The 27,852-nt window shown below is 36.5% G+C and overlaps 2 protein-coding genes across 2 annotated transcripts; both read right to left on the bottom strand.

Annotated features, from left to right (window-relative positions):
- LOC129895466 (extensin-2-like) lies at positions 1–3,339 on the bottom strand. Its single transcript, XM_055971192.1, has 3 exons — positions 2,061–3,339; positions 400–1,760; positions 1–300 (listed from the first exon to the last, which is right to left on the bottom strand). The coding sequence occupies exons 1-2, from the start codon at positions 3,337–3,339 to the stop codon at positions 439–441; spliced, it is 2,601 nt and encodes an 866-aa protein (XP_055827167.1). The 3' UTR covers positions 1–300; positions 400–438.
- Positions 3,340–21,379: 18,040 nt separating this feature from the next.
- On the bottom strand, positions 21,380–24,971 carry LOC129883245 (extensin-2-like). Its single transcript, XM_055957871.1, has 3 exons — positions 23,682–24,971; positions 21,815–23,223; positions 21,380–21,719 (listed from the first exon to the last, which is right to left on the bottom strand). The coding sequence occupies exons 1-2, from the start codon at positions 24,871–24,873 to the stop codon at positions 21,854–21,856; spliced, it is 2,562 nt and encodes an 853-aa protein (XP_055813846.1). The 5' UTR covers positions 24,874–24,971; the 3' UTR covers positions 21,380–21,719; positions 21,815–21,853.
- Between the last annotated feature and the right edge of the window lie 2,881 nt (positions 24,972–27,852).

Below are 27,852 nucleotides of genomic sequence, written 5' to 3' on the forward strand. Positions count from 1 at the left end.
GAAAAGAACAAAGTTCGTCTTTTATTGATTTGGTGCATAAAGCACATGAAGATACACAAAACAAGTTGTTATAACTAATGGAATATGAATAAATTAAAGCCTTTGAAATATCAAAAGTCAGATACACCTCAAAGGACCACTAACAAATTATTTTCTTCCTCTATGAGGAATAATTAATTAAGTTGTTGAAGCCATTTCCACCAAGAAGATACAATGATAACAATGTGCAAGAAGAAACAAATTGCTCCATGTTAACTGGTTTATACCAATGATGTTTGAAGCTTCTCCTCAAACTGGGATCTGAAAAATGAAGAAAGAACCACAATGTTAGTCTTAGTTGAGTTATAAGAAGAACAAACGGTTGATCTCATTGAAAAAAATGGGGAAAGAGTCACTTACTTAGCTGGTTATGGAGAATGACTAAGCTCCTTTTAGAACTTAGTAGTGGGTCGGAGGTGGTGGAGAGGCGTAAATGTATACCGGTGAAGGAGGTGATTTCATGGTTGGAGGAGGTGAGTTGTAGTAGTAAAGAGGAGGAGGAGATTTTACTGGTGGAGGTGGAGAGTGGTAGTAGTAGGGAGGTGGAGGAGAAGGTGACGGTGGAGGAGGCGACTTGTAGTAGTAGGGTGGAGGTGGGGACGGGGATGGTGGAGGAGGAGATTTGTAATAGTAGACTGGTGGAGGTGATGGCGATGGTGGTGGTGGAGACTTGTAGTAGTATGGTGGAGGGGAAGAAGGCGATGGGGGTGGAGGAGACTTGTAGTAGTATGGTGGAGGGGGAGAAGGCGATGGTGGTGGAGGAGACTTGTAGTAGTATGGTGGAGGGGGAGAAGGCGATGGTGGTGGAGGGGACTTGTAGTAGTATGGTGGAGGGGGAGAAGGCGATGGAGGAGGAGGGGACTTGTAGTAGTAAGGTGGTGGTGGTGACGGTGATGGTGGCGGTGGGGACTTGTAGTAGTAAGGTGGTGGAGGAGATGATGTTGGTGGGGGTGGGGACTTGTAGTAGTACGGTGGAGGAGGAGATGGTGATGGTGGTGGAGGAGACTTATAATAGTAAGGAGGTGGGGGAGAGGGTGATGGTGGTGGTGGGGACTTGTAGTAGTAAGGTGGGGGTGGTGAAGGGGATGGTGGGGGAGGAGATTTGTAATAGTAAGGAGGTGGTGGTGATGGTGACGGTGGTGGTGGCGATTTATAATAGTATACAGGCGCAGGTTTTGGTGATGGTGGTGGAGGAGATTTGTAGTAATAAGATGGTGATGGAGACTTAGTTGGTGGTGGCGGTGATTTGTAATAATACATAGGCGGTGGTGGAGACTTGTAAACGTATCTTGGGGTTGGAGGAGGTGGTGACTTGTAAACGTATGCCGGTGATGGAGGAGGTGGTGACTTATAAACATAAGTCGGTGATGGAGGTGGAGGAGATTTATAATAGTATGGAGCAGGTGTTGGCTTGGGCTTTTTGCATTCTGCATAAGGTGTCTTAGAACCATAAGCAAATGGTTTTGCATAGAGTACAACTTCATATTTATTCTTTGACTTCACTTTGAGGTTAGCTCCCTTAATTCCCCAATGAAGGTTTGTAGGAATGTTACACTTTGAATCCTTTGGAGCATTGTGGAGTTTAGCCTTGCAAGCCTTTGCTCCATATTTGCGATATTCAAATCCTTCAACTGTGATGCTAAATTTGCCATTGTTCTTAGTAGTACCATAACTCACAATTTCCTTGTCACCAGCCTTGCAAGTTACCTCAACAACAGCATCTAATTCACAGAAAGAAGAAATAATAATACTCAATTAATACTAACAAAAAATTGAATTGTTATTAATTATCATCACAGGTTACCATGTAGATGTGATTTTGCCTTACAACACTCAAAATACCTTATATTTTCAAATCAAGAACTGTTTGTTCTTAATTGATAGGTTGCATATTGAACTTTTTAAAAATATAATGATGCATAGTAAAACGTAAAGAATAAAAGATTTGAAAAAAAGTTTGTTAAATAGGTTTGAAATAAACTGCAAAAAGAGAGGGCAAGGTGTAAAGTATATATTTGTACCTTTAAGGTGCTTCTTAGCGTGAGACATTTCTGGGTATTCCTTATCATAGCATCTAAAACAGTAAACTTTTCCAACAATCTTGACTACAAAGTGATGATGTGGAGGATAATAGTGAGTAGGTGGTGGTGGGGAAGTGTAGTAGTATGGTGGAGGAGATGATTTCTTTGGTGGTGGTGGTGAAGTGTAGTAGTATGGTGAAGGAGGAGATTTCTTGGGTGGCGGAGGAGAGTTGTAGTAGTATGGTGGAGGAGGCGATTTAGCAGGTGGTGGTGGTGAAGTGTAGTGATACGGTGGAGGAGGTGATTTCTTTGGTGGTGGTGGAGAGCTGTAGTAGTATGGTGGAGGAGGCGACTTAGTTGGTGGTGGTGGAGAAGTGTAGTGATACGGTGGAGGAGGTGACTTAGCTGGTGGTGGTGGAGAAGTGTAGTAGTATGTTGGAGGAGGTGATTTTTTTGGTGGTGGAGGTGAGTTGTAGTAGTATGATGGAGGAGGAGACTTCTTCGGGGGTGGTGGAGAACTGTAGTAATATGGTGGTGGAGGTGACTTCTTGGGTGGGGGTGGGGAGTTGTAGTAGTAAGGTGGGGGTGGTGAAGTTTTAGGAGGCGGTGGAGATTTATAGTAGTAAGGTGGTGGAGGTGACGGTGATGGTGGTGGAGGAGATTTGTAATAGTAAGGTGGTGGAGGAGAAGGTGAAGGAGGTGGTGGAGATTTATAGTAGTACGGTGGAGGTGGTGATGGTGAGGGTGGTGGTGGAGATTTGTAATAATATGGTGGCGGGGGTGATGGTGAAGGTGGTGGAGGAGATTTATAGTAGTAGGGTGGTGGTGGTGATGGTGGAGGAGGTGACTTGTAGTAATATGGTGGAGGTGGCGATGGTGACGGGGGTGGTGGAGATTTGTATACATATGGTGGTGGTGGAGAGGGCGATGGAGGTGGTGGAGACTTATATACATATGGTGGTGGTGGTGATGGTGAAGGAGGAGGTGGAGACGTATATACATATGGTGGTGGTGGAGACGGAGAAGGAGGAGGAGGTGATTTATAAACATATGGTGGCGGGGGAGAAGGTGACGGAGGAGGAGGAGATTTGTACACATAAGGTGGTGGCGGAGAAGGAGAAGGAGGTGGTGGTGACTTGTACTCATATGTCGGAGGTGGTGGAGAAGAATATACATAAGGGTCAGCTGACACTACATTTGCAACAACCAATACGGCCAACACCACTAAGATCTGTGGCAAACGACGACCCCTAGTGGGGCCGCCACTGTTCAACTTCATGTTCGCCGGAAAACACCACCACCAACCCCTCAAATATGGCTACAAAAATCTACAAAAACTTGAAGAGTTGGAAAAAATAAATAGAAGAAAGGCTTTAGTGTTTTAGTTGAGAAGTGATGAATTTAGTTGATTGAATGTACAAAGTATTTATAGTTAACATTTTATGAGAACTCCTAGCTGGTATAGAGTTGTCAACAAGTGACCAATTCAATTAATCTGATTGTTAATCAAAGATTAAAAATATTAACAACTTAGAACAGCTAGATTAATTTTTTATTTTTTAATTTTAATAGTCCATTACTGATTCACTTTGAATTTTCCAAGTCTACTTCTTTAACAAGTAAATATAAACATCTCATAAAATGGTTTAAGCCAAGTGAGTGCTAATTTAAAATTATTTCCACTTCTCTTACATTTTTGAACTCTTAGTTTTGTCTCATGAGAGTGAGATCTCACAATTATTTGTGGTTTTCTATTTACAAATAATTATTCATTTTGTGGCATATTCTTAAATATCTTTTGCATAACATTATGGAATATCATGAGGTGGATGAGATATTCCTTTACCTTTAATAGGTCTCCTTCTGGTAGGGAGATTTTTCCTTTTAATGGGCCATATGCATCGAAAATTTGAATTAGTTGAACCGATAAGTTTCTAATACAGAGGATTATAATGGAAAAGACATAATTATCTTAATTTAGAATACAAATTATTTTGGAAATTGTGGACAAGAAACTTAATTTTGAATACAGCAATTTCTTTAAGATTGAAATGTTTCAACAATTACAAATGGAAGTACTCTCAAATGCTACAAATAATATTGATAATTATTTAATATGATACATATCTTTATAGTTACATTGCTTGTGGAGACTTGGTATGACATGCACAAATCAAAGAAATTGTCCAAATTTAATGGAGTGCTTTATCTTTCAATAATATTGATAATTATTTAATATGATACATATCTTTATAGTTACATTGCTTGTGGAGACTTGGTATGACATGCATAAATCAAAGAAATTGTCCAAATTTAATGGAGTGCTTTATCTTTCAATATGAATTTTTTTTCAATGCGAATTTAAATTAGTTAACGTCAAAACAGATACAAGACGTTAGAGATCGGATGGAAAACTTAAAAACATACAAAAAGAAATTACTTGATCATGTTTGTTTTGTTTATTGCACATTTCTGAATTGTAAATGCGTGTAATTTCTGAAATTTTTCGATGCAAATTTAAATTAGGTAGCATCAAAACAGATACACGACATTAAAGACCGGATGAAAACTCAAAAAGATACAAAAAGAAATTACTTGATCAACGTTTGTTTTGTTTATTACACATTTCTGAATTGTAATTAAGTGCATGTAATTATTAAGAGAATATTTCAATCATTTTTGTTTAATTACAAAGAACATTGGATATTAGTTCTGACATATACTAATTTAAAATTACAAGCCGACATAAGTTCAATTATTTCCTTAGTTGACTTTAATATTTCCTCCCAATTTGTTACTTTATTTTTTATTATTTCTTAATAGGATAATTATATGTTTCGTCCCTCACTTACTGATAAATTTTAATTTTGATCTCTATGATATTGGATTAAACACATTTAACTTTCAATGAATTAAAAGTGCATGCATTTCTTATCCATTTATGTGCTAAAATATGTGATATTTAAAACTATTTTTAGAACTATATTGTTGTGAAATTATATAGAGTAACAATATAAATTTAAAATAATATATAATTGAATGAGTTAACTCTTAATAATTCACTAATTTATTGAAGTTCAATGTCAGAGAAATCAAAAATACATCTATCAATTGATCGAGTAAGGATCAAAACTAAAATTTGTTGATATTTGAGGGATTAGAAGTACTAATTAATTACCCCTTTTAATGTTATGTAATGAGATCGAACAATGATTGATAAATTTTTCAAACATATATAAACTTTACATATTTTGTAACTATTTTACATTTTTCTTAATATTTTCATTGTAACAATATTTGAAAATGCATGTGAATTCTCAATGATGAGATCAACTACATCTGGAGGCAATACTTATAATTTTTTTGCAGCTTTTTATTGGTCCAATGTTGAGCAAAAAGGATCATCAAAAGCACAGAACAAACGAGAAATGGAAAATTTTACGTGATTTGTTTTTAATATTTTTGATGTTTGGTTGTAAGAAAATAATTTTTTTCTGCAATAAGTGAATTTGATTATTTTTTTTCACTTTTAGGCGAAAGTCAATTTCCTTCGCAATTATAATGATTCTGAATTTTGAAACACAATTATTATGGATGAATTTTTCGTGAGAAAAATAATCATTGTTATGAAGTGATATATCATTAGGGACCAAACTGATCTTCTTATTGATTTGTGAACAAACTAACAACATACAATTTAGTTAGGAGGAGTGAATAAATTAAAATGAGGATATCCTCAATACAAACAATAAAATTACGCAGAAATAAACACTATGAAGCATTGTTCCACTGACGTTTGACTCTTCTCCTCAAGAAGCCATCATCATTTATTTTGTGTTTCAAACTAAATCTGAAAAGAAACAACCAAATAGAAAATTAGAGCCTTAATTCCAAGAAAACGAAGTAGAAAAAAATTGATCTATGAAAAAAAATCACAATTCAAACATCAACTCACTCGATTGATCGTGGAGAATGATTGAACTCTTGAAATTTCTTAATAGTGGGTGGCAAAGCGTAAATATATACTTGTGGAGGAGGTGAGCTATAGTAATGAGGAGGAAGAGACTTTATGGTGGAGGGGGAGAGTGATAGTAGGAGCGAGGTGGTGGAGACGGCGATAGTGGAGGAGGCGACTTGTAGTAGTAGGGTGGGAGTGGTTACAGAGATAGTAGTGGAGGATACTTGTAGTAGTAGGGTGGTAGAGGAGATGATGATGGAGAGGTCCCCCAAGTACTTACGAAGGGTCGCATAAAATGTTTTGAAAAATGCGCTAACATACACGAAAAATGAAAAAATTGCTTAATTCACTTGTGCGGCACCTAAATGCTATGAATGCGCCGTATATCGTGCCGAGCCTACACGTACTAACTCCCCAGGTACATACGGAGGGTCCCATAAAGGTTTCTGAAAAAATTAACTAGAAGCCAGTTCACCAAAATACTCATGAGCCAAAAGAGACGAAATATTAGAAAATTGCCTAATTTCATTTGTGCGGCCCCTAAATGCTATGAATGAGTCGTAGATCTTGCTGAGGCTTCACGTAATGATCCTCCGGGTACTTACGGAGGGTTACATAAAAGTTTCAGAAAAAAATGGATCAAAATTCAATTCACCAAAATATTCATTGGCTAATACACACAAAAAATAGGAAAATCACCTAATTTCATTTGTGCGGCCTCTAAATGTTATGAATACACCCTTGATCATATCGAGACTAGAAGTATTGATATCCGGTCCCATAAAGGTTTTGAAAAGAAATTAACCAAAAGCCAGTTCACCAAAACATTTATAGGCTAACACACACGAAATATGAAAAAATCATCTAATCCACTTCTACGGCCCTAAATGATATGAATGCGTCGTAGATCATGCCGAGACCATCCATACTTATCCCCCGAGTACTTAAAGAGGATTTTATAAAATTTTTGAAAAATAATTGACTGAAAGCTAGTTTACCAAAATATTCATGGGCTAACACATATAAAAAATGAGAAACCGCCTAATTTTGCCTGCGCGGCCCCAAAATGCTATGCATGCATCTTGGATCGTGCCAAAGCTACGCATACCGATCCCTTGGATACTTACAGATGGACCCATAAAGGTTTTCGAAAAAGATTGACTGGAAGCCAGTTCACCCAAATATTCACGGGTTAACACAGACGAAAAATGAGAGAACTGCCTAAATCCACTTGTGCGACCCCTAAATGTTATGAATGCACCGCGCGCGGATCATGCCAAAATTATACATACTGACTACCGGGGTAGTTAAGGAAAGTCCCATAAAAGTTTTGGAAAAAATTGACCGTTAGCCAGTTCACCAAAATTTTCATGGGCTAACACACACGAAAAATAAGAGAACTGCCTAATTCTGCTTATGCGACCCCTAAATGTTATGAATACACCATGGATCATGCCAAGGCTAGACGTATCGATCCCCTTGGTACTTACGAAATGTCCCATAAAGGTTTTGGGAAAAATTGACTGTAAGCCAGTTCACCAAAATATTCATGGCTAACACATACGAAAAAGAGAAAATTGGCAAATTTCGCTTGTTCGACCTCAAAATGCTTTGAATCCGCCGTATATCGTGCTGATACTACACGTACTGATCCACTAGTACTTATAGAGGTTTCGGAAAAGAATTGACCATAAGACAGTTCATCAAAATATTAATGGGCTAACACACACGAAAAATAAAAAAATCATCTAATTCGCTTGTGCGGCCCTAATTGCTATGACGGCGTCGTGGATCGTACCTTTAACACCCCAAATTTTTTTACTTAAGATTCGGACCATTCTTCATATACGTATTGGATCGTACTCAACCACTTCAAATTACATGCATGAGTTAGGATCAATTCCTATGTAATTTAAGGGTATTAAATGTGATTTAGGGTCATAAGGGTTCCCTAAAACCAATCCAAATTCAAATAATTTCTATCGACTAAGTTTCCGAACGAATTTTGTATAAGGGTCAACTTAAAATGGCCATAACTTCTGAAATATTAAGAGTTAGGTGTCCCATGGCCTATCAAATGAAATTTCTTTGAATCCTCTTTCCAACACCATCGAGTTCGCCTAATTCCGAGTTTGGAATAAAAATTATAATAAATTTACCAAAGTCTATCGCTGCAGTAGTTTGGTGTTTGGCGCGGCGCGCTAGCCGAGAGCCCAAAACTAGCTGCAGTAGTTTGGATGATGGTGCGGCGTGCCACTATCGCGTCTGCAGGGTCCTGGATTTATTTTTTCAGAATTTGCTTGATGAAAGGGCATTCTGGACCTTTCCCACCCATCCTATATCTAACCCACTACATTAGGGATCACCATTCTGCCCCATATTAGTTTCTAAGGAATTTTTATCTCCAAAAACGCCCAAGAACATTGAGAGCAAGGATTAGAGAAGAGAAAGAGGGCTAGAGTTCAAGTTCTAAGTTAATTCAAGAGGAGAGAAATGTAAGGTTCCAAGAGCATTCGTCAAGTTCTTCAAAGTCTTTCAAGAATCGAATTCTTCCAGTATGTAAGGCTAACTAAAACATGGATTTGTGTTCTTCTATGTGCCCTATAGACATGTTTGATAGAATTGTGAAAGACTTGAACCTTCCATGAACATTTTCTTAAAATTTTCCTAAACCCTAGAATATTTTTACATACTATTAATTGGTTGATGTTCTTCATGACTTGAATTTTTGAACAATTACTTTTCATATTCCATTTCATAAACTATAACTACATATATTGACTATAAACGATTATGCATAACGAAAAGCATAAATTGGGATAGCTATGAATGTGAATGACATAAAATAGGAACATAACTTATTGTTGTCATAAAAGTATATATAACTACTCTTGAAAGATGTGATTGAGACTAATTGGATAGTATGATTGGTTGAGAGGTTTGATTGTGATAAAATTGATAAATTGATAAGGGTCCGCATGAGACTTGTCGATATGACTAGATTGAACTGATTGGATAGTATTTTATGAGCATTGACTCTTGAGAGGAGTATCGAATACCGAATTGGGTAAGAGTAAGTAATAACTCGAACCCAATAAATACGTCGCCAAATGTAGGAGAGGATTGGACCGTTAAAGTCAGATGTTTCCCAAATTATTATCCTAACATAATAGGACTTGATTGATTGTGGATCCATGATTATTGATTCGTTCCTACCCTAGCAAGGTATCAATGGACGTGGCAATAATGTTGGCTTATTGTACTATCACTGGTTCATAAGTAATGGGTATCGGATAAGAGAAACTCTTATATAGGTCTTGATAGTACTTCGAGTTGGATTAGAATGGACTGGATTGGATTGTACATGATTGGTCTTGTATAAATCATATTCTTGTTTAGACTTAGGATATCTTGATTGAATTGTTTCTTCTTTTGAGTTGGGATTCTGAGTTGCTTTGATTCTACACTGATGTATGTTTCACTCTGCAATTTTATATATTCGTACATTCCACATACCGACGCCATTTGGCCTACATCATTTCATGATGAAGAGACAGGTACTAGAGATCCTTAACAGGCGCATCATTGAAGATCACTTCTACTCTAAGATTTGGTGAGCCCTTCTTGTATCCGGAGGCACTCTAGATTTGTCATCTTTCTTTTGAATATTCCTTTTTGGGTAGCCATGGAATTGTCATTGGCACCATCTAGAGAGTAGAGATATAGGCTTCATAGACTAGACAATGATGGATTTGTTTTGATGTCTTTAACTCATGATTGGTTTCCTTTCAAACTATGTTTCTGATTTGAATGATTGAAATTATTGATTGTGTTAGCCCACTAAGAATTTTTTTTCTCTTAAACTAAGTCTTCCGCTGAATGAGTAAATGTGTGATCAGGACCAGTGGTTCGCTTGGAAGCCAGCAATGGCTTCTGAGTGTCGGTCACACCTAGGGTACCCTCCCGGGGTGTGACAGTACCGAGGCTTTATGTATTGATCTCCCAATTAATTATAGAGGGTCCTATAAAATTTTTTAAAAAATATTCGCTGGAAGAAAGTTTACCATAATATTCATGGGCTAACACGCACGAAAAATAAGAAAATCGACTAATTCGCTTGTGCGAACCTTAAATGCAATGAATGCACTGTGGATAATACTGAGGCTACACGTACTAATTCCCCAGGTACTTATGGAGGGTCCCATAAAGAATTAGTAAAAAACTTGATCAAAAACCAGTTTACCAAAATATTCATGGCTAATGTACAAAACATATGCGAAATTGCCTAATTCCATTTATGCGGTTCCTAAATGCTATGAATGTGTCATAAATCATGCAATGCCTACACGTACTGATCCCCAAAGTACTTACGGAGAGTCTCATATAGGTTTAGAAAAAAATTTGACCAGATGCCAGTTCACCAAAATATTTATAAGCTAACACACACGAAAATTGAGAAAATTGCCTAATTTTGCTTGTGCGACCCCTAAATATTATGAATACACCCTGGATCATGTCGAGACTACACATAATGATCCCCCAGCTACTTACAAACGGTCCCATAAAGTTTTCAGAAAAAATTAATCAAAAATCAGTTCAACAAATATTCATAAGCTAACACCTTCGAAAAATTAGAAAATCGCTTTATTCCGCTTGTGCGGCCACTAAATGCTGTGAATGCACCGTAGATCATGAAAAGGATACACGTACTGATCACCTTGGTACTTACAAAAGGTCCAATAAAGTTTTAACAAAAAAATTGATCAGAAGCTAGTTTACCGAAATATTAATGGGCTAATACACATAAAAAAATGAAAAAACCGCCTACTTACGCATGGGTGGCTCCAAAATGCTATGAATGCGCTGTAGATCGTGTTGAGGTTACACGTACTGAACTCGTAGGTACTTATAGAGGATCCCATTTTCTGAAAAAATTGATCGAAAACAAGTTCACCAAAAATTCATGGGTTAACACATACGAAAAATGATAAAACCGCCAAATTTCTCTTGTGCGACCCATAAAAGTTATGAATGGACCTTGGATCGTAACGAAACTACACGTAATGATCCCGCGGGAACATAAAGAAGGTCCCATAAAGGTTTCTGGAAAAATTAATCGAAAGTCAGTTTACCAAAATATTAATAAGCTAACACATTCGAAAAATGAGATAATCACATAATTCCACTTGTGCGGTCTCTAAATACAATAAATGCGCCATTGATCAAGCCGAGGCTACACGTATTGATCCCCCGGGTACTTACGGATATTCCCATAAAGGTTTCAAAAATAATTGACCGAAAGCCAGTTCTCTAAAAGATTCATAGGTCAACTCACATAAAAATTGAGAAAATCGCCTAATTTCACTTGTGCAGCCCCTAAATGTTATGAATGCACCCTGGATCATACAAAGCCTACACGTACTGATACCCAGGTACTTACGAACGGTTCTATAAAGGTTTTGTAATTGTTTTTACCGAAAGCCAGTTTACTAAAATATTTATGGCTAACACAAATGAAAAATAAGAAAATCGCCTAATTCCACTTGTGCGGCTCCTAAATGCTATGAATGCGTCATGGATCGTGTCAAGTCTACATGTATTGATCCTACAGGTACTTATAGGGGGTTCCATAAAGGCTTCAGAAATTTTTTGATCAAAAGTCAGTTTACCAAAATATTCATCGGCTGACACATACGAAAAATGAGAAAATCGCCTAATTCCACTTCTACAGCCCCTAAATGTTATGAATACACCATAGACGATGCAAAGGCTACACGTACTGATCACCTTGGTACTTACAAAAGGTCCCATTAAGGTTTTGAAAAAAATTAATCAGAAATCAGTTCATCAAAATATTCATTGGCTAACAAAATAAAAATTGAGAAAATTACATAATTCCGCTTGTGCGACCCTAAATATTATTAATTTACCTTGGATTATGTCGAGAATACATGTACTGATTCCCCGGATACATAGGGACGGTCACATAAAGCTTTTAGAAAAAAATTAATCAAAACCCAGTTAGCCAAAATATTCATAGGCTAACACACACGAAAAATGAGAAAATTTCCTAATTCTACTTAGGCGGCCCCTAAATGCTATTCATGATCTGTGGATCATGCACAGACTACACATACTGATACCTCGAGTATTTACAGAGTATCCAATAAAGGTTTCGAAAAAAATTGACCAAAGCGAGTTCACCAAAATATTCATTAGCTAACACAAATGAAAAATTAGAAAATCGCATAATTCCACTAGTGTGATCCCTAAATGCTATGAATGAGTTGTGAATCATGCTGAGACTACACGTGCGATCCTCCGAGTACTTACAGAGGGTACCATAGAGTTATAGGAAAAGAATTGACCGAAAGCTAGTTTACAAAAATATTCATGTGCTAACACACAAAAATTATGAGAAAACTGTTCGATTCCGCTTGTGTGGCCCCTAAATGCTGTGAATGCACCATGGATCATGCAAATGATACATGTACTGATCACCTTGGTACTTAGGAAGGTTCCATAAAGTTTTCATAAAAAAATTGATCATAAGCCAGCTTACCAAAATATTAATGGGCTAACAAATATGAAAAATAAGAAAATTGCCTAGTTACACATGTGTGGCTCCAAAATGTTATTAATATGTCGTAGATCGTATTGAGGCTACACGTACTGATCTCCTAGATAGTTATGTAGGGTTCCATAAAGTTTTCTGAAAAAATTGATCGAAAATTAGTTCATTAAAATATTCATTAGCTAACACATACGAAAAAAATAAAAAAACCGACTAATTTCGCTTGTGCGGCCCTTAAAAGTTATGAATCACCTTGGGATCGTGTAGAGGATACACATAATGATCCTCCAATTATTTATAGATAGTCCATAAAGGTTTCGTTAAAAAAATAATCGAAAGTCAGTTCACCAAAATATTCATAGGCTAACACACACGAAAAATGAGAAAATCGCATAATTTTACTTGTCCGGCCCCTGAAGACTATGAATGTGTTGCTGATCATGTTGAGGGTACAATACTGATCCTCTGAGTACTTAATGAGAGTTTCATAAAAGTTTTGAATTTTTTGTAACCGAAAGTCAGTTCACTAAAATATTCATAGGCTAATACACTTGAAAATTGAGAAAATCGTATAATTTTGCTTGCGCGATCCTAAATGATATAAATGAAGCTTGGATCATGTCGAGCCTACAAGTAGTGATCCCCTAGGTAATTAACGGTCCCATAAAGGTTTCGAAAAAAATTATCCATAAAATAATTCACCAAAATGTTCGTAGACTAAAACAAATGAAAAATAAAAAAATTGCCTAATTTCACTTGTGCAACCCCTAAATGCTATGAATGCACTGGGATCATGTCGAGGCTTCACTTACTGATTTCCTGAGTACTTATAGAGGGTCCCATAAAGGTATCGAAAAATAATTGATCGAAAGTCAGTGTACCAAAATATTCATCGGCTAACACAGATGAAAAATGAGAAAATCACCTAATTTCGCTTATGCGGCCCCTAAATGCTATGAATGCACCGTAGATCATGCAAATGCTACACGTACTGATCACCTTAGTACTTATGAAAGGTCCTATTAAGGTTTTAAAAAAAAATTGACCAGAAGCCAGTCCACCAAAATGTTCATAGGCTAACACATATAAAAATTAAGAAAATCGCCTAATTTTGCTTGTGCGATCCTATATATTATAAATGCACTGCACCCTATATCATGTCGAGACTACACGTACTAATTCACCGGGTACTTACGGACAGTCGCATAAAGCTTTCAGAAAAAAAATTAATCAAAACCCAGTTAACAAAAATATTCATAGGCTAGCACAAATAAAAAATGAGAAAATTATCTAATTCCACTTATGCGACCTCTAAATTCTATTAATGAACTGTGGATTGTGCTGAGACTATACGTACTGATACCCCGAGTATATCAGAGGGTCCCATAATGGTTTCAAAAAAGAATTTCCTGAAAGTCAATTCATTAAAATATTCATTGGCTAACACACACCAAAAAAGAAAAAAAATCCTAATTCGATTGTGCGGCCCCTAAATGCTATGAATGCGTCGTGGATCGTGCCGACCCTACAGGTAATGATCCTTGGTACTTACTGAGGGTCTTATAAATTTTCGTAAAAAAAATTAACCGATAGCCAATTTACCAAAATATTCATAGGTTAACACACAAAAAAAATTAAAAAATCTCCTAATTTCGCAAATGCGGCACCGTGGATCATTTCAGGGCTATAAGTATTAATCCCCTGGGTATCTAAGGAGGTTCCCATAAAGGTTTAGAAAAAAATTTGTTCAGAAGCAAGTTTACCAAGATATTAATTGGCTAACACAAGTGAAAAATGAGAAAATCCCCTAATTCTACTTGTGCGGCCCCTAAATATAATGAATGTGTCGTGGATTGTGTCGAAGTTACACATACTGATCCCTCGAGTAATTACAGAGGGTCCCATAGAGGTTTCGATAAAAACATTGATCGGAAGTCAGTTTACAAAAATATTCATAGGCTAACACACATGAAGAATGAGAAAAATTACCTAATTCTGCTTTTGCGTCCCCGAAATGTTATGAATGCATTGTGGATCGTGTTAAGGCTACACATAATGATCCCCCCATTAATTATGGAGGGCCTCATAAAGGTTTCAATAAAAATTGACTGAAAGCCAATTCACCAAATTATTCTTGAGCTAACACACACGAAAAATTAAAAAAATATCTCATTCCGTTGTTGCGGCGCTTAAATGCTATGAATGAGGCGTGAATCATGTCAATGCTACACGTAATATTTCTCAGGATACTTACAGAGGATTCCATAAAGGTTTCAAAAAAAATTGACCGTATGCTAGTTCACCAAAATATTTATGGCCTGACATACACGAAAAATGAGAAAATAGCCTAATTTCGCTTGTGCGGCCCATAAATGCTATAAATACACCATGGATCATGATCAGAGTACATTTACAAATCCTCAAAAAACTTACGGAGGGTCCTATAAAAGTTTTAAAAAAAAATTGACCGAATGACAATTCACCAAAATACTCAAGGGGTAATATACTCGAGTACTAAAAAAAATTGAGTAATTTCGCTTGTGTGTCCACTAAATGATATGAATGCGTGAGGATCATGACGATGATAAACATACTAATCCCTTTGGTGCAAACGAGGGTCCTATAAAGGTTTCATAAAAAACTAACTCGAAGTCAATTTATCAAAATATTAATAAGCTAACACACATGAAAAATGAGAAAATTGCTTATTTTTGTTTGTACAATCCCTAAATGCTATGAATGTGCCGTGAATCATACTGAGCATACAGGTACTCATCCCTCGGGTAATTACGGAGGGTGCCGCAAGGGTTTTGTAAAAAAATGATCAAAAACTAGTTCATGAAAATATTCATGGCTAACACACATGAAAAATGAGAAAATCGCATAAATCCTCTTGTATGGATTCTAAATGCTATGAATGCACCGTAGATCATGCCGATGCTACCCGTACTGATCTCCCGAGTTTTACGGAGGATTCAATAAATATTTCAGAAAAAAATTGACCACAAGCCAGTTCACCAAAATATTAACGGGCAAATACATACGTAAAATGAGAAAATTACCAAATTCCTTTTTTGCGGGTCCTAAATGCTATGAATGCACTGTGGATTATACCGAGGCTATACGAACCAATTCCTCGGATACTTACGGAGGATACCATAAAGGTTTTTGGAAAAAAATGACCAGACATCAGTTTATCAAAATATTAATGGGCAAACACATATGAAAAATGAGAAAATTGCCTAATTCCGCTTGTGCGACCTATATATGTTATGAATGCATCGTGGATCGTGTCGAAAATATATATACTGATTCCCAAATTATTAAGGAGTGTCCCCTAAATGTTTCGGAATAAAATTTGATTGAAAGCCAGTTTATCAAAATATTCATGGGTTAATACATACAAAAAATTAGAAAATCGCATAATTCCACTTGTGCGACCCCTAAATGCTATGAATGCGTTGTGGATCATGTCGAGGCTAAACATACTGATCCCCGAATATTTACAAAGGGTCTCATCATGATTTTTGAAAAAAATTACCGAAAGCCAGTTCACCAAAATATTTATTGGCTAACATATACGAGAAATGAGAAAATCATCAAATTCTGCTTGTGTGACCCCTAAATGATATAAATGCATCTTGGACTCTACCGAGGCTATATGGACTGATCCCCAGATTGATGAAAGAGGGTCCCATAAATTTTTTAGAAAAAAATGACCAAAAGTCAGTTCACCAAAATATACACGGGCTAACACACACGAAAAAGAAGAAAATCATCTAATTCCGCTAGTGCGGCGCCTAAATGATAGTAATGCATTTGGGATCGTGCTGAGGCTACACGTACTGATCCCTTGGGTACTTAGTGAGGGTCCCATAAAGATTATAGAAAAAAATTGACTGTACGCTAGTTCACCAAAATATTCATGGTCTAACACACATGAAAAATGAAAAAATTGCTTAATTCTGTTTATGCGGCCCCTAAATGCTATGAATGCACTGTGGATCTTGTCGTGGCTACACGTACTAATCCCAGGGAACTTACATAGTTTCCCATTATGATTTTGAGAAAAAATTGATCAGAAGTCAATTCACCAAAATATTCCTGGCTAAAACACATGAAAAATAAAAAAATCTCCTAATTTCGTTTCTGCGGCCCCTAAATACTATGAATGCTTCATGGATCTTGACAATTTTACATGTACTGATCCCCCAGGTACTTACGGAGAGTTCTATAAAGGTTTCAAATTTTTTTTGACCAGAAATCAGTTCACCAAAATATTCATAAGCTAACACACATGAAAAGTGAGAAAATTGTTTAATTCCTCTTGATCGGCCCTAAATGCTATGAATCCATCGTGGATTGTGCAGAGGATACACATACTGATCCCTTGAGTATTTACGTAGGATCCTATAAAGATTTTGAAAAAAGTTGACCGAAATTCAATTCACCAAAATATTCATGTCTAATACACATGGAAAATAATAAAATCACCTAATTCCGCTTGTGCGACCCCTAAATGCTATGAATGCACCATTGATCAATCCAAGGCTATACGTACTGATATCCCAGGTACTTACGGAGGGTTCCATAAAGGTTTCAAAAAATATAGACAAGAAGCCAATTTATCAAAATATTCATGGCTAACACTCACGAAAAATAAAAAAATTGCCTATTTCCGTTTATACTGTCGTAAATGCTACGAATGCATTGTGGATCATGTCAAGGATATATATACTGATCCCCTAGGTACTTACGGAGGATCCCATAAAGGTTTTGAAAAAAATTATTCAGAATTTAGTTTACCAAAATATTTATTGTCTAACGTATGCGAAAAATAAGAAACTCCTATAATTCTACTTGTGCGGCCCCTAAATATCATGAGTGCATCGTAAATTTTGTCGAAGCTACACATACTGATTCCCTAAGTAATTACTAAGGGTCCCATAGAGGTTTTGAGAAAAAAATTGATCGGAAGCCATTTTACCAAACTATTCATGGGCTAACATAAATGAAGAATGAGAAAATCGTCTAATTCCACTTTTGCGTCCCCTAAATGTTATGAATGCATAGTGGATCTTATCGATGCTACACATAATGATCCCCTTAGTATTAATGGATAGATCCCATAGGGGTTTCAAAAAAATTTGACTGAAAGCCAATTCACCAAATTATTCTTGGTATAACATATACGAAAAATGAAAAAATTGCCTAATTTCGCTTGTGCATCTCATAAAGTCTATGAATACACCGTGTACCATGATGAGGGTACATGTACAGATCCCCCGAAAACTTATGGAGGGTCCTGTAAAAGTTTCAGAAAAGAATTGATCGAAAAATAGTTTACCAAAATACTCAAGGGCTAATATACACGAAAAATGAGAAAATCGCGTAATTCCACTTGTGTAGCCACTAAATGCTATGAATGCGAGGTGTATCATACCAACGATAGAAGTACTAATCCCTCTTCTGCAGAAGGAAGTCCCATAAATGTTTTAAAAAAAATAATCGGAAGTCAGTTCACCAAAATATTCATGGCTAATACATATGAAAAATGAGAAAATCGCCTAATTCTGCTTGTGCGATCCCTAAATGCTATGAATGCACTGTGGATTGTGTCGAGGCAATACATACTTATATCCCGTGTATTACAAAGGGTCCCATAAAGGATTCAGAAAAAAATTGACCAAAAGTCAGTTCATCAAAATATTAATGGGCTAACAGACATGAAAAATGAGAAAATCTCCTAATTTGCTTGTGCGGATCCTAAATTCTATGAATGCTCCGTGAATCATGCCAATGCTATATGTATTGATCTCCAAGTATTTAAGGAGGGTCCCATAAAAAAAAATTTAAAAAATTGATTGGAAGCCAATTCACCAAAATATTCATAGGCTAACACAAACAAAAATGAGAAAAGCGCCTAATTAAGCTTGTGCGGCCCTTAAATGCTATTAATGCGCCATGGATCATGCCAAGGCAACATGTACTGATCCCCTGGTACTTACGAAGGATCCCATAAAGGTTTCAGAGAAAAATTGACTGGAAGCCAGTTCACCAAAATATCAATGGGCTAACACACACGAAAAATGAGAAAATTATCTAATTCCGCTTGTGTGACCCCTAAATAATATGAATACCTCGTGGATCATTTTAAAGCTACACGTATTGATCCCTTGGGTACTAATGGAGGGTCCCATAAAGGTTTCGATTTTTTTTTACCAAAATCTAGTTCACCAAAATATTAATGTGCTAACACACACGAAAAATGAAAAAATCGCCTAATTCGCTTATGTGGCCCTTAAATGCTATGAATGCACTGTGGATCATTTAGACACTACACATATTAATCCCCTAGGTACTTATGCATAGTCCCATAAAGTTTTAGGAAAAAAACTGAATGGAAGTTAGTTAACCAAAATATTTATGGGCTAACACACGCGAAAAATGAGAAACCACCTAAATGTTTCAGAAAAAATTAACCAAAAGCCAGTTCAACAAAATAGTCATGACTAACACACATGAAAAATGAGAAAATCGCCTAATTTTGCTTGTGCAATCCCTAAATGCTATAAATGTACCATGGATCATGCTGATTCTACACGTACTGATCCCCCGAATACTTACGGAGAGTCCTATAAAGGTTTCAGACAAAAATTCACCAGAAGCCACTTAACCAAAATATTCATTGGCTAACACACACAAAAAATAAGAAAATAGCCTAATTCCTTTTGAGCGGCCCCTAAATGCTATGAATGCATCGTGGATTATGCCGAGGCTACATGTAATGATCACTCGAGTATTTATGGAAGGTCCCATTAAGGTTTTGAAAAAAAATTTAATCGAAAGCCAGTTCACCAAAATATTCAAGGGCTAACATAGATGGAAAATGAGAAGATCACCTAATTCTGCTTGTGCGGCCCCTAAATGCTATGAATGCATCGTGGATCATTCTGATGCTATACATACTGATCCCTTGGGTACATACGGCGGGTCCCATAAAGGTTTCAGAAAGAAATTGATAGGAAGTCAGTTTACCAAAATATTCACAGGCTAACACTCATGAAAAATGAGAAAATTGTCTATTTCTGTTTGTGCTGCCCCTAAATGCTATAAATGCGCCGTGAATCGTGTCAAGGCTACAAATACTGATCTCCTGGTTACTTATGGACGGTCCCATAAAGATTTTGAAAAAAATTTGTTTAGAAGCTAGTTTATCAAAATATTCATTGGTTAATACACACGAAAAATGAGAAAATCCCTAATTTTACTTGTGCCGCCCCTAAATGTCATGAATGCGTCACTAATCGTGTTGAAGCTACACATAATGATCCCCAGGGAACTTACATAGGTTCCCTTTAAGATTTTGGGAAAAATTAAGCCAGCTCACAAAAATATTAATGGGCCACACGAAAAATGAGAAAATCACCTAAATATTATGAATACGCCATGGATCATGTCAATTCTATACGTACTGATCCCCCAGGTACTTACAGAGTGTCCTATAAAGGTTTCGGACAAAAAATCACCAGAAGCCAGTTCACCAAAATATTTATGGGCTAACACACACGAAAAATGAGAAAATTGCCTAATTCCGCTTGTGCTGCCCTTACATGATATGAATGTGCTGTAGATCGTGTCAAGGATACACTTGATGATACCTTGGATACTTACAGAGGTTCCCATAAAGGTCTCAGGAAAACATTGACTGAAAGCCAGTTCACCAAAATATTCATAGGCTAACACATTCGAAAAATGAGAAGATCACCTAATTTCGCTTGTGCGAACTTTAAATGATATGGACGCGTCGTGGATCGTGTCGAGGATACACGTACTGATCCCTCGGGCACCTACAGAGGTTCCCATCAAGGTTTCAAAAAAAATAATCGGAAGCTAATTCACCAAAATATTCATGGGCTAACATATACGAAAAAATAAGAAAATTGCCTAATTCCATTTGTGCTGCCCCTAAATGCTATAAATGCGCCGTGGATCATGCTAAGGTTACACGTACTGATCCCTCGGATACTTACGGAGGTTCCCATAAAGTTTTTGGATTTTTTTTTACTGGAAGCCAGTTCACCAAGATATTCATGGGATAACACACATGAAAAATGAGAAAATCAACTAATTTCATTTATGCGCCCCCTAAATGCTATGAGTGCACTGTGGATCGTGCCGAGGCTACACGTACTGATTTCTGGATAATTACGGATTGTCCCATAAAGATTTCAAAAGAAATTAACCGAAAGTCAGTTCACCAAAGTATTAATAGGCTAACACACAAGAAAAGTGAGAAAATCGCCTAATTCCGCTTGTGCAACCCCTAAATGCTATGAATGCATCGTGAATTGTGCCACTGCTACACGTATTGATCCCCGGGTACTTACGGAGGATCCCATAAAGCTTTCAAAAAAATTGATCGAAAGTCAGTTCATTAAAATATTCATGGGCTAACACACATGAAGAATGAGAAAATCGTTAAACATCCGTTAAACTTTTGATCTAAGATTACTTCTATCCTATCATTTATTTCCCTTGACCCTTGAAGTATTTTTAAATCAATCTCCCAAAATTAAGTGTTAAATTTAGGCCCTTTTGTAAGCATTTGGACAAGTGCATCCATTTATTTTATTGGCAAAATCACACATATAGTCGATTTCAACTGTAGGCGAGTCTGACTTTCAAATATATATGTTTTTTATTTTAACTTCAAACAATTTAGAAGCAAGCAAACTTAAAACATTTTAGCATACCGTATGTTTGTTAACATATTTCAAACACTGCGAGTATAACAATATTAATGTTCTTATTGCTTTATACTAGAAGTGCTAGGTACAAGAAAACAACATACAATGATAATTAATAGGAAATGATTGGATAAAAGAATAAAACATCAAAGCTCATATACATTCAAGAATTAACTAATAACTTTTTGTCAGGAATAATAAAGTAACAATAACCAAGGTCAAAGGAGAAGTTGAAGCAAACTGGTCCATGTCATGAAGTATCAATCTTCCAATTGTAAAATTGAAGACCTCATTCAATAAATTAATTGATTTGTAGCACTGAAGTTTGGATCTTTCCCTCAAGAAGCCATCTTTTATTTTGTGCTTCAAATTGGAATCTGAAAAGAAACAACCAAATAGAAGATTAGAGATTTAATTCAAAGAAAATAAAGTCTTACATAAAAGAAATATCACAATTCAAATAGCTACTCACTTGATTGATTCAGGAGAATGGATGAGCTCCTTGAAATACTTAGTAGTGAGTTGGAGGTGGTGGAGAAGCATAAACGTATGTTGGTGGAGGAGGTGATTTCATGGGTAGAGGATGTGAGTTGTAATAATAGGGTGGAGGAGGAGACTTTACTGGTGGAGGTGGAGAGTGGTAGTAGTAAGGTGGTGGAGGAGAAGGCGATGGTGGAGGAGGGGACTTGTAGTAGTAGGGTGGAGGAGGTGATGGGGATGGTGGAGGAGGAGACTTGTAGTAGTATGGTGGTGGGGGAGATGGGGAAGGTGGTGGTGGTGACTTGTAGTAGTATGGTGGAGGGGGTGAAGGCGATGGAGGAGGAGGAGACTTGTAGTAGTATGGTGGTGGAGGTGATGGCGATGGTGGGGGTGGAGACTTGTAGTAGTAGGGTGGTGGAGGAGATGGCGATGGTGGGGGTGGTGACTTGTAGTAGTATGGTGGAGGTGGAGATGGCGATGGTGGTGGAGGAGACTTGTAGTAGTATGGTGGAGGGGGAGAAGGAGATGGAGGAGGAGGGGACTTGTAATAGTAAGGTGGTGGTGGTGACGGTGATGGTGGTGGTGGAGACTTGTAGTAGTAAGGTGGTGGAGGAGATGATGTTGGTGGGGGTGGGGACTTGTAGTAGTATGGTGGAGGAGGAGATGGTGATGGTGGTGGAGGAGACTTATAATAGTAAGGAGGTGGGGGAGAGGATGATGGTGGTGGTGGGGACTTGTAGTAGTAAGGTGGGGGTGGTGAAGGGGATGGTGGGGGAGGAGATTTGTAATAGTAAGGAGGTGGTGGTGATGGTGACGGTGGTGGCGGCGATTTATAATAGTATACAGGCGCAGGTTTTGGTGATGGTGGTGGAGGAGATTTGTAGTAATAAGATGGTGATGGAGACTTAGTTGGTGGTGGCGGTGATTTGTAATAATACATAGGCGGTGGTGGAGACTTGTAAACGTATCTTGGGGTTGGAGGAGGTGGTGACTTGTAAACGTATGCCGGTGATGGAGGAGGTGGTGACTTATAAACATAAGTCGGTGATGGAGGTGGAGGAGATTTATAATAGTATGGAGCAGGTGTAGGTTTGGGCTTTTTGCATTCTGCATAAGGTGTCTTAGAACCATAAGCAAATGGTTTTGCATAGAGTACAACTTCATATTTATTCTCTGACTTCACTTTGAGGTTAGCTCCCTTAATTCCCCAATGAAGGTTTGTAGGAATGTTACACTTTGAATCCTTTGGAGCATTGTGGAGTTTAGCCTTGCAAGCCTTTGCTCCATATTTGCGATATTCAAATCCTTCAACAGTGATGCTAAATTTGCCATTGATCTTAGTAGTACCATAACTCACAATTTTCTTGTCACCAGCCTTGCAAGTTACTTCAACAACAGCACCTAATCCATGTGAAAACAGAAATAGTACATTAATTAACACTAAAACAATAGAGCTGCTAACATATGATCATTTAGATATTTTCCCACTTCTTGCAAGAAGCTACTATGTCCTATATTCTTAATACAAAATGGTAAAAACTTGTTTTTCTCATAATAAATACTTCTTTCAAGTAAAACTAACTACTTTTACTTTCAATATAATATCTTCTACTCAACTCTCACAATAATGTTAATTTATAGTTATTGCTTTATAAAATATCTTGACATTTTAATTCTCAGTTTTAATTATAGGTATCGACAACAACAAAAGAGGATCGACGATTTAAATAAAAAGAGACATTTATGATAAAAGCATATACAAAGCAACAAAAAGAGAATATATAGTTGGATAATTTATCTTATGACAAATTAAGAGAAAATAAAGAAAGATAGACAGCATAATATAAAGACTATGGTACCTTTCAGGTGTTTCTTGCCGTGAGACATTTTTGGGTGCTTCCAACCATAGCATCTAAAACAATAGACTTTTCCGACAACTTTGACCACAAATTGATGATGTGGAGGATAGTAATGAGTTGGAGGTGGAGGAGACTTGTAGTAGTATGAAGTTGGAGGTGACTTAACTGGTGGTGGTGGGGAAGTGTAGTGATATAGTGGAGGAGGTGATTTCTTGGGTGGCGGCGGCGAGGAGTAGTAGTATGGAGGAGGTGGTGACTTAACAGGTGGTGGTGGAAAAGTGTACTGATAGGGTGGGGGAGGTGATTTCTTCGGTGGTGGTGGTGAGTAGTAGTAATATGGTGGAGGGGGAGACTTCACTGGTGGTGGTGGAGAACTGTAGTAGTATGGGGGAGGAGGTGATTTAGTAGGTGGTGGTGGAGACTTGTAATAGTAAGGTGGGGGTGGTGATGGTGATGGTGGAGGAGGAGACTTGTAATAGTATGGTGGTGGTGGTGATGGTGATGGAGGAGGTGGCGACTTGTAGTAATAAGGTGGTGGAGGAGAAGGTGAAGGAGGTGGTGGAGATTTGTAGTAGTATGGTGGAGGGGGTGAAGGAGAAGGTGGCGGTGGAGACTTATAATAATATGGTGGGGGTGGTGACGGTGAAGGCGGTGGTGGAGATTTGTAATAGTATGATGGTGGAGGTGACAATGAAGGTGGAGGTGGAGACTTATAGTAATATGGAGGTGGTGGTGAGGGTGATGGTGGAGGAGGAGACTTGTAATAATATGGTGGAGGTGGAGATGGTGATGGAGGTGGTGGAGACTTATACACATAAGGTGGAGGCTGAGATGGTGAGGGAGGTGGTGGAGACTTATACACATATGGTGGAGGTGGTGATGGTGATGGAGGGGGTGGAGACTTATACACATATGGAGGAGGTGGAGATGGAGAAGGAGGAGGAGGTGATTTATAGACATATGGTGGCGGAGGAGAAGGTGATGGAGGAGGTGGAGATATGTATATATAAGGTGGTGGTGGAGAAGGAGAAGGAGGCGGAGGTGATTTGTACTCGTACGTTGGAGGTGGTGGTGAGGAGTATACATAAGGGTCTGCCGACACTACATTAGCAAAAACTAATATGGCCAACACCACTAAGATTTGTGGCAAATATTGACGACCCTTGGCATGGCCGCCACCGTGTAGCCTCATATCGCCGGAAAATTACACCACCTAGCCTTCCAAATGTGGCTAGTTAGGAGAAGAAGAAAGGTGACAACTTTTAGTCTTTAAGTTAAGAAGTGATGCCTTTTGGTGATTCAAAGGCCTATGTATTTATATTGACAATCTTTGGGAAGTAGTTGTTGGTAAATAGAGGTCGAAAAGACCAATTCAAATGTAAACATATATGTAGCATATTCTAATGGACCACTTCTAATTTTACTTATAAAATTTCCACTTCTTGATCACTTGTGAATATTTCCATTGTATTTTTTTAATATCATTTACCTGCTACAAAGAAAATCATGAGAACATATGAATGTTCAAAGAGACATATCACTTCACATGCCACAAAATGTTGCCAAGGGAAAATGATTGCTAATTTTCAATATTTCCACTCTCTACCATTTTGGTTTCCATGTGTTCCCTCTCATGGACAGTGAGAGCTACAAGTATCAATAATAACATTGAATGACAATCATATACATAGTTAAAATGAAATTTTTTATTCTTGTTTCTTTAGGTCATTAGTGGTAAAAAAACCTCAAACTTAAAATTTAAACCGTTATGGTGTAGTGTCAAGTGTTCTTCCATTCTTAATCAGATGTTTCAAGTTCGAGTTTTAGATAAGAAATCATCTTTGATAGGAAGCGCGCTACTCTCCAAAGTGAAATTTTCTAATGCGAATCTAAATTAAGTGGGCCCCAAAATGAACACCAGACACAGAATAATGAGAAAGAACCTTCATATGATGGATGCATATGCATGGCTTCAAGTATGTTGAATTTACTTGTTGCCAACTAGAAATGTTGATTTCTTTGACATTTAAATGTTTCAACAACTCCATTGTATTTTGTGATATACTTAAAAATAAGTTTGACTATTTATTTTATTTTGAAATCCTTTTATTAATTAATTTCAGAAGCATTTTTTCATGAACTAAGTTGTTAAAAATCAACTTATGTCGTGTTCAATTAATACCAAATATTAATGCCTAATAAGTTTATTAAAGAGTTTCTTTAAAAAAAATTTTGAGACTTGGCATGCACTACTACCAATTCAAAAAAAGTACAAATCCGTACTTTAGGTATTCCATATTTTCTTTATTAGTACACATTTTTGTCATTTTTGTATGAGGATTTAAGCTAGAGATTAAAATATATGTATTGACGGAGAAAATAATATTTATGTATAATTAGGTAATTATAGATACATTCGATTCTTTTCAGACCTTACTTGTGGATTTCACTGGATATGTTGTTTTCATCCGTCAAATTTTGATAGACAAAATGATTTAGTACATGTGGTACCGAAAAAAATAAATACACTTAAAATTAGATGAGGTATACATAAACTAGCCCAACACTGTCATTATAAGAAAATTTGCTTTGTACTATAACAAAGAAAATCGATTGTCACTATACATTACAAACAAAACATAAATTCATTTATTTAACTATCAGTTGATTTTGCTCCCACACTGGTACGTCTCTTCCTTTTATTTTAAAAACTTGTTTTCGTTTCACTTTTGATTTTTTCTTCCACGTCTTAATCTTTTATTATTTCGTTAATCAATTATAAATTCTAATCAAATCATGAAAGAATATTAGACGTGGATTGATTAACTTTTTTGACACAATATCTACAAAAAAAAAAAAAAATCAAAGAAAAACTATATGAAGAAAAATATTGAAAATTAATGATTGACCTTCTTAACATTGATGATTGATGCATAAGATTTTAGTCAAAAAAAACCTTTTTTCCTAAATTCATTAATTATTTATTTATTTATTTATTTTGGCTTTTGTGATCTCATTGTTCCTCTACTAAAGAAGACTTGTGATTAAGGACGAAAATAGAGTATTACTTAGAGTTTATTAAGACTCTATATTCATATTAAAAAATCATTAAATATATAGAAATACTTAATTGTAAATCCAATATCCAAGCACACACAAATGAAACTCATGTAGACCAAGTGAAATTCATTTCATAAAATAATTTGATCTATGAATAACATTATTATAATAACGATCGCAATGTCAGAAAAATCAATATCGCACGAGAGGTTTAAAGTGAGAGGTCATAAACGTCTATAAATTCATTGACAAATTTAGAATTCATAAATTTTAAATCATAACTCTATCTTTTTTTTATAATTGTATTAATATTTAATCTCAACAAACAATTATTCTCATATTTAAGATAGGAATCTACTAATTAGAAGGTGCTTCTGACATGGTATTAACTGGCGTTTAAGATTATATTAACTGATAGCAGCCTTCTACAAGTTGTATTTTAATCTTAGATAATTTGACAGTATAAAAAAATGAACATTTCCATAATACAAAAACTAAAAACATAACCAAAAAAAAAAAATGGGAATCCAAAATTAGGGGTGGATGCACTATACTAGCTATGAGTGCAGCTTAATCTAATAATTTTGGCTCAAATTACACGCTAAAAATATGAGCTTCTATACGAAGAATTAAAATCTCAATATGACAATAGATTGTCTGGGATTCAAACTTGCAACTAGTTGGATGGAATAGATAAGTTCTTTTATCAACTTAAATAAACAAGTAAAGACTTTATGGGATTGGAATAAATTTGACAACGAGTTGTGAAATCTTAATAATCTCTTCTCAATCGAATGCAAAGGAAATTTGCTTTAAAATCATTCGTTTTGCACTCATCCTCCGAATATATATTTTACATAGACATATAAATACTAACATTTAGAACTCATAAAATTTAAATTTCAGATCCGTATGTTTCCAAAGTCAACCACACTACAAATTAGGGCTGCTAAGAAAATAGAAATAACAAGGAAACAGACAAAAAGACCAAATAATTGTATGATCTCACTGTTCATAAGATGCTTCCATGTGGCAACATGTAAAGGGTAACCAAACCAAAAAAATGTCAAAAGAGTGGAAATATAAAAAATTATCAATCAATATCTTTGCA

This window comes from Solanum dulcamara, chromosome 1 (assembly GCF_947179165.1).
Source record: "Solanum dulcamara chromosome 1, daSolDulc1.2, whole genome shotgun sequence".
Classification (NCBI taxonomy): domain Eukaryota; kingdom Viridiplantae; phylum Streptophyta; class Magnoliopsida; order Solanales; family Solanaceae; genus Solanum; species Solanum dulcamara.